This window comes from Vigna unguiculata, chromosome 10 (assembly GCF_004118075.2).
Source record: "Vigna unguiculata cultivar IT97K-499-35 chromosome 10, ASM411807v1, whole genome shotgun sequence".
In the NCBI taxonomy this organism is placed as follows: domain Eukaryota; kingdom Viridiplantae; phylum Streptophyta; class Magnoliopsida; order Fabales; family Fabaceae; genus Vigna; species Vigna unguiculata.
In genome coordinates this window covers 14,016,111-14,024,254 of record NC_040288.1, presented here as the reverse complement: position 1 = coordinate 14,024,254, position 8,144 = coordinate 14,016,111, and the positions used below count along the sequence as shown (strand labels likewise).

The 8,144-nt window shown below is 33.3% G+C and overlaps 1 protein-coding gene across 6 annotated transcripts; it reads right to left on the bottom strand.

Annotated features, from left to right (window-relative positions):
* Window positions 1–861: 861 nt before the first annotated feature.
* LOC114166235 lies at window positions 862–7,660 on the bottom strand. 6 transcript variants are annotated; one of them, XR_003599877.1, is made up of 9 exons: window positions 7,145–7,660; window positions 6,842–6,961; window positions 6,689–6,750; window positions 5,194–5,241; window positions 3,647–4,345; window positions 2,704–3,521; window positions 1,981–2,454; window positions 1,671–1,752; window positions 862–1,039 (listed from the first exon to the last, which is right to left on the bottom strand). XR_003599877.1 is itself a non-coding variant. In XM_028050941.1 (8 exons), the coding sequence occupies exons 4-8, from the start codon at window positions 5,212–5,214 to the stop codon at window positions 2,444–2,446; spliced, it is 1,176 nt and encodes a 391-aa protein (XP_027906742.1). In that variant the 5' UTR covers window positions 5,215–5,241; window positions 6,689–6,750; window positions 6,842–6,961; window positions 7,145–7,660; the 3' UTR covers window positions 1,786–2,443. The 6 variants fall into 6 exon arrangements, 1 of the variants encoding a protein (XP_027906742.1); XR_003599879.1 differs by lacking the exon at window positions 1,671–1,752 and having other exon boundaries at window positions 1,977–2,454; XR_003599880.1 differs by lacking the exon at window positions 1,671–1,752.
* Window positions 7,661–8,144: the final 484 nt, after the last annotated feature.

Genomic DNA, 8,144 nt, shown 5'->3' with positions numbered 1-8,144 from the left:
CGAACGACATCACTACATATTCGTAATGCCCGTAGCATGACCTGAACGTCATCTTCTGCACATCCTCCGTTTTGACTAAGATCTGATGATATCCAGACCTCAAGTCAATCTTAGAGAACATTGCGGCTCCCCTCAGCTGATCCAGTAGATCGTCTATCCTCGGCAGTGGATACTTATTCTTTATAGTCAGCTTATTCAACTGACGGTAATCAACACACAACCTCGAATTGTCGTCTTTTTTCTTTACTAAGAGTATCGGTGCTCCCTAAGGTGACACTACAAAAAAAAATGCTAAATTGCGGAGGTTTTATTTTCGTTTAGCGGGGGTTTTTACCCTCCACAAAATAATTTGCAGGGATTTTTCAAACCTCCACATATAGGTTCCCCACAAGTTATTTGTGGAGGTTTTCTACAACCCCTGGTACCAAGTTTATATTGTGGAAGTTTTTTAATGAAGGGTTATTTCCTCTCCTATTCATGACTATTATTTTGTGGAGGTTTAAAACCTCTTTTATTTCCACAAACCTATTTGATTCCAAAACTCCTGTTTTTCATTTTTTTTTTGTGGGGGTTAATACCATCCTCAATTTGAGGATTATACTGTAAAAGTTTTAACCTGTCTCATTTGTATTATTTAATTTGTGGATTTATTACTGTATTTTTCTTGCATTATTCAAATCTCATAAAAAACAATATTTTGTTTGTAATTAGAATTTCCTATTATACTTGACAATATATGTCACCATTTGAGGTACTTATATTTTTATATCAACAATATTTTTTTGTAAACTTCAATCAAATACTTCAACCAAAGTGCTCAAATATATATCATTAGAACTTTTGATTCTCAAAATCGACATATTAACATAAAAGCAATTTAAATTGAAACAATTACAACTTAATCTATACTTACTCAAAGTTCATAATACACTAAAATAGTTTCATCCTAAAAAACATCATCAACACCCTAAATGTTGCTACCACCAGATGATCCTCTTGTACCCATAAAAGACTCGAGCTCATTTGCATCACCGATTTGCTGAAATTATAAAAGACAAATATTAGCTGCAAGAAGGACGCCAACCTCAAATCATGAAATCAACATGCATATACTAAAATAGTTTATTACTAGATCATTGACCTGCACAAAAATCATGATTATTTGGTATCGATGATTAATTCACACGATACAGTATAATTCTTGTATCAAAAATCACATCACAAATAAGTATCAAGATAATTAGTTTCCAAAGGTTGAGCATTTCCAAATGCATATTTCCAAAATAAACCTTTTTTATTATTCAATTCCTTCTTTGAGTCCCCTAATTCCCTGTAACTTGAATATTTTTAAAAGAACTATGATTAGAGATGGAACAATGTAAATCTGTTAATGAGTGCAGTAAGTGAAATACCAACTTTGAGAAGTATAAGAGATTCATAACCTTTAAACTAGATTTAGTAAGGCATGAGAAAAATTGACTAACAAAATTTTGAAAGTCTGAACTAGTCTTAAAATTCTAGTTCTGACTAGTGTCCATGCTTTATCATCCTTTTATGTCTTACCTTTCCTTTCAATCTTTAAGAATAAACTTGTAATGTTATCATTTATTTTAAGATCCAAGCTTTACAAAGATGGACACTTATAAATGTAAGAAGGAAAATAAACTCACTAAGATTCCATGTCTTCTTTGTTGGCGTGCTTGATAAAAAGAAGAAAACATGTTTTCAAGGGTACCTACCATAAGCGATTTCCTGAACCAAATTATTTACAGAAATGACGTGATTAGTGATGACCAACACTTATTGGGGAAAATATATATTTTGATTTAGCATTTCATATTTCTTTATTTATGTCAGATGAAAAAACAGAGAAAAGATATTCGATGATGAATGCTTTCACACTAAGTCAATAGCAATTGATCATCATATGCTAATTCCATTTCCAAGAGGAATGGGTAATGATATAATGTACTTACTTACAAGTCAAAGGAATTTGTCTACGAACTAACTCACGATGCCTTCTCCTCAAACTGTTGCATGATAAGAGGTTTTTTTATCACCTTTATAAGGGAATCCATCTATTACCACCCTGAATCTCGGAGGAACTTTATCACGAGGACGGAAAATTTTGGTACTGAGGCATTGGTTAACCATCACTTCTCTCAAGGATGAGAAATTCAAAGTGGAATTCCCCGTGTAAAAGCTTTCAAATTTGTCTAATGAGATAAGAGTCAAATACTCAAGCTTCATGAATATCATCTCATTTTCATCTTCATCTTCCTCTTTGGCCACTATTTCTTTCAGTGATTCACATTCTTCCACAATGATCTCTTCTAGGTTCACTAACTTTTTGACGACTGAAGATGTAAATAAATATTGCAATTGGGGACATCGGCAAAGTTCGTTGAAGTTCTGATGTTCGGCAAAGCTCATCTCCATGCCTTCAAAAAAATTCTGTAAAATATATAGTGTAAGTTCAATGTATAATGACATATTCCACTCAGACAACCACTTTTCAAAATTTACCGTTTTTAGGTTTTAGATCTGTAAAAAGATAACTGAAGCCAAAAACATAATTATTTTTCTCATTACCCTCAAATCCTCACATCTTTTTTAAGTAATTTCATTGTTTGAAGTGAACTTTTAAAAATAACAAAATTAGAAAAGAAAATTTTAGTCAAGAAAACATACATAATTACATACCTTTTCCTTGAATATTTTTTGTATCGTAGCATTTATATCTCCTTCCCAACAGAATCGTTTGTTGTCTTTTCCATGTACAACATGTACATTTTGTAAAATTGGTGAGCTGGTGACTGTTTCAGAAAATTTAGCCATATTATAGCATGCACTCACTACTAATTTCTCCAATGATGGAAATTCAAAGTCACAATTAGAGACACAAAAACTCTTGAGTTTGTTCAGTGAAACCAGCTCTAGGGATTTCAATTGTTGAAAAATAACTCTGTCAGATTTTTCTCCATCATTTCTTACTATTTCCATCAGGGATTGACATTTCACTACTTCATGGTGTTAAGTTGAACCAAACTTTTTGCAGTAGATGCTGACATTAGACTTTGCAATCCATCACAATTGACCACTTCTAGATTTGTCAAGCGAGTAAAAGATACAGAGGAAGGTATTATGATAATCATACGAGGATAGTTCTTTAAAATCAATAACTCTAACCTTTCAAGAATTATGTCTTGTTCAAATCCTATCTCTTCGAGATTCGGCGAGTCTATCAACATCAAGCTTTTCAGATTTGGTATTATTCCAAAGTTTTCAATTTCAGTATCTTCCTTTGGAGGCACTATCTTTTCAAAGAAACAATTATTCAATGATAGACTTTTCAAATTAGGATTTCTATATAGGAAAGAATATAAAATCTCACTATCTATTAATCTAGACAAGGAAAGTTCTTCTAAGTTGTCCCTTTGATGGTTCCTTTTATCCATAGAACTGCTTGATGACTTTGCACACCGAGAATCAATTTGCATGGACTTCAAGTTATTGATTACCTATAATTGATAAACATGTAAAGAAAAGGGTGAGTGTATTTATATAAATGTACATATATTTAAATAAAAGTGGAAGATTATGTTTCCAATGTTGTTTGAAGAGTTGAGTGGCTTAGTACTAGTACCTCTTCAGGAAAGAAGAATACACGTACATGATTTCCTTGTCCATGCTGGGTTCCTTCGTTGAATGGTTCCAGATTGTTACAAAGTTCAATAGACAGCTCTTTCAATGGACATGATAAGTCATAAGTTATTGGATAGAAGCTCGTTAGTTTTGGCAGTTCTGAAAATTTGATGGTGCTTAGTTTAGGAAAGTTAAATCTGGCTATGTCCATGTTGGTGGCTTCCCTTTCGACAACAATTTTATTCAATCCATAGCAACCACAAACCACAAGAGATTCAAGATTATCAAGACTATTGGCTACATAAAATGGAAATATATATTCTAAGCTGTCACAATCTTTAGCCAATATCCTCTTCAGATTGTTAAACTTAGGAATCCCTACCTGGTCTTTATTATTCATTTTCCATACATGCTTCAGTTTGGGGAGTGTTTCTAAATGAACATCTTGCAAGTTATTAGCTACATCCCCAACTTTCTCACATATATTAAATATTGCTTCCATGGACCTGCAATTTTTAACTCTCAAGTTGCATAGACTCCCAAATATTCTCTCCATTGCATTTACAAGTTTGTGACACTCTTCAATGATTAGAGTGTCTAGTTCGCTAAAGGAGTCTGAAGGAAGTTTCGGATTCCATATCTTACTTAGACTCTTCATACTCTGAAGTTTCATATTCTTCAATTTTGGAAAGAAGCTGCCCTGTTTTGGTACACAATATTCATAAGTTAATCGAAATTATATGTCAAATAGAGTAACCAAATCAATTAGTAGAAAAAGAAAAAAAAAGTGCACTTGTTATATAAACAATAAAACTCTGAAAATTTAAAAGGGACTAATATAAGATCTATAGATCTACAAACAAGCAACAACAATTATTGTACTATCTGAAAATATGATTTTGGGTTAGAATTTCAAATCATATAATTTATCCTATTATAGTACTTTCAAATAATGAACACTACAGGAAAAATGACTTTAGGCAATGGACCAAAAACCATGGCCTAAAGTAAAAAAACTGTGGCCTCAAGATTAGGCAACGAATTGGCAACGGATTTGCGGTCGTTGCATAGGTGGCCGTGGCCTATACTATACGCAACAGTTTTTTTCCGTTTAGGCCAGGAAATTCGAAAACCGTTGTTTATTATGCAACCATTAAAAAATGTTGCCTAAAATATTTTAATAGGCAACAATTTTTCGGCCAATATAATGCAACGGTTTTTTTCGTGTTGCTTATTTTTATAGGCCACATTTATGAAAGTGTGGAACAAAATAGATTTGTTTAAATAAAGCTTATAAAAATTGAATCATGTAAAATAATTTAAAATATATTTATTCTATTGAAATAGTAGAAATAAAATAGATTAAATAAGACACTTCTAACATATAATATGAAATTGAAAATTTTCATATATTGCAAAATTATATTGTAATATTGTATACAATTTCATAAGTAACAATGTTTACAACTAATTAAAAAGTATTATGTTCTCCAAAAAAGAAAAAGTAAAATTTATCTTGCACTTTCATTCCCCTTCATCTTCATATACCATTTGGAATTTTTTTATCATTCTTCATCCTCTTGTCTTCACCAACACCTTGAAACAAAAAAAAAAAGTTCAATTTATCTCTTATTCACATCCCAACTAATAAAACAAAAATAATGCAAGTCTTAATTGATAAAACAGTAATATATAATGTAGAGGAATTCAACTCGTCAAGAGTGTTTCACCACGTATAAACAACAAAAACTTAGGTCCATTGGTGACCCCTCCAACATGCAGATTACAGATGCCATTTATACTCTTTCAACCAAGTATCTCCATAATTTTCTAGTCACATATGATCATAATCAATTTTGTTACACACTTCTTATGATGAGCATACAAACCTACATAATTTAGGATTGCATATAAATCAGTTTTGAGTAGATCATAATCAGTTTTGATGCTCTTAGCTATTTGAAACTTGAAACTCGTGCATTATATGGATATATAAGGTATCAAAATTATCATGGGTAGCTATACCACGTAACTGCACCATGGGGCTTGCTTGTTTCAATTTGTAAGAAACCCCATATATATTGTGCACGTAAAAGGATCTTGAAATTGAACTCAAATCATGCTAAAACATGAACCCCACATGCATTTAGAATTATATTATGTAATACATTAGAAGCGGGACAATCATGAAGAAAAGCGAGACCCACCTACATTACTCAATTATTATGCATGAAAAAACTTTAACATTGAAATAGGGAGCCATATGGCCATATATAATACATTCCAAATACATTAAGAAAAGGCTTGTATGAAAGCTAAACTCCTCTATAAAAGCTTGAGGCAATAAATGCCTTTGACAGGTAAATGTATTAACATTTATATGAACACATTCACACCTAACATTTTTAGTCAGAAACAGAGTTTTAATTATTTATAGAAAATATCAAACATGACTCAAATGCACTTATAATACTGTGAAACTCACAGTATTTCAGATTAGACCATCTTCTGTTATTGATTGAATCTGAATCAGCAGAATTGGAGCTAGTTGCATCTCTTTTGTTCTTCAGGTAATTTAGGAAATTGAATAACGTTTTAAAACTTCTTACCTAAATTTGCCTAATTCTAAACCACTATGTATCAATCATCCCAATAAAAAAACATAAAAATCTTTTTACACTATTATTTCTTTCTCTTTTTCTTTTCTGGTAAACTAATAACTCTGCATTTTCTTTATTAACTACAGAACAAAAAGAATTCATATTCAAACAAAATTTGTCTGTACAGCTGCATTTTTACTATTAACTACAGAACAAAAAGAATTCAGATTCAAACAAAATACTAACAGTTATCCTAAATCACAACTTTCAATCAAACATAATAGTAATATCCTCCTGGTTCAAAATCACAACTTTCAATCAAACATGATAATGCAAATTCCGTAATCAGGAACTACATATGAATCACAGACAAAGTTGTAATATGGATAATGGATCACATAAACTATAATTTAATGGATCACAATGATCAAGAGATTTATTACCTTTGCAAGAGATGCTCTAACTCTCTTTCCTTAAGTTTTATGATTCTACTGATATGAAATATCTGCAGCTATAGTTAAAATGGCTATCACAATTTACAGACAGGCAAGAATGATATAATGGTGTAGGTAGTCACTGAAATGGGAAATTATTACCGCGCTCAACTCTGCTTCTATGACAGCTGCCTCAAACTTAGCCTTCACCATCTCTTCCTAAACAAGAGTATTAGGTGAAAATCAAAAGACTTCAGTCAAAAATATCATCAAGCATCCTGCCTGCACAACATAGACAAGAAAATCAAGCCAAGCATAATCTAAAAGCACGCACACAAAAAATGAATAGTAAGGTGATGCTTCCTGTTGAGCTTTATGACCTACAAAAGCCTTATTATTCAGTTTCTAAGACCTACAGAAGCCTTACTATTCAATCACTATAGCTCGAAGATGACGACAACTCACACGAGGGCGCGACGACGAAGGTGAATGCGCGACGATGAGGCTGAATCGTGCAACGAAGAGGTGAATCGCGCGACGACCACGAGAACTGATGACGGCACGACGACCACGGTGGTAAGTCCCTGGCCGATTAACGATAGACGGTGTGAAGGGTTTCGCAGGTGGTGATGGAGTCGAGAAAAGACGAAGCAGAGGTTGCGTAGGTGGTGATGGAGTCGAGAAGGCGGAATGGGTTTCGCAGGTGGTGATGGAGTCAAGAAGACGGAGCGGGTTTCACAGGTGGTGATGGAGTCGCGAAGACAGAGCGGGTTCACAGGTGGTGATGGAGTGGAGACTGAGCAGGTTTCACAGGTGGTGATGGAGTCGAGATGGAGTGGGTTTCGCAGGTGGTGATGGTGTCGAGAAGACGGAGCGGGTTTCGTAGGTGGTGACGGAATCGAGAAGAGGGAGCCTTACAAAAATAGGTTTTAATTTGGACACTAAGTGAGTGAGTGGGAACCAAGAATTAGCAAAATGGAGGGAAGAATTATAGCCTTTTCATTTTTTGCTACCAATTTCACTGACATACTGATACTTAGGCGCTAAAATTTATATTTTCAAAATTATTAAATTTATTTTTTAAAATTTATTACAGACAACGGTTTTATGATATAGTCCACACATTTTAAAGCTAACAAAGAAATAAATGTGGCATAAAGTATCCACATTTTGTAAAGTGTTGCCATTGGAATACTTTAAGCCATGCATGTAAAATTGTTGCCTATACTATGATTAGGCAACGCTTTTATATTCGTGGACAAATTTAGTGTTGTTTAAAGTCATATTTGCTGTAGTGGAATCTTTATACAGACACATCAAAACTCCAATAGTGGAAGATACAAGAAAAGGCAAAGCAAATGTTACAATAGTGGTCAGGGGGACTTCATCTGCCATCGTGCATTAAAAAATTGTTCTCGAGATCGAAGCCTCTTATTCAGGGAATGACATTCCAACACGTCTTAAC

Excerpts from the sequence above, each read along its gene's own strand:
- LOC114166235 (XM_028050941.1), bottom strand. The coding sequence starts at position 5,214 with ATGATAAAAAAATTCCAAATG. Across the intron at positions 4,346-5,193 it reads TGATAAAAAAATTCCAAATG|GGCAGCTTCTTTCCAAAATT; the intron begins GTATATGAAGAT and ends GTACCAAAACAG. Across the intron at positions 2,817-3,189 it reads CAAGACATAATTCTTGAAAG|TCACCAGCTCACCAATTTTA; the intron begins GTTAGAGTTATT and ends TTTCTGAAACAG.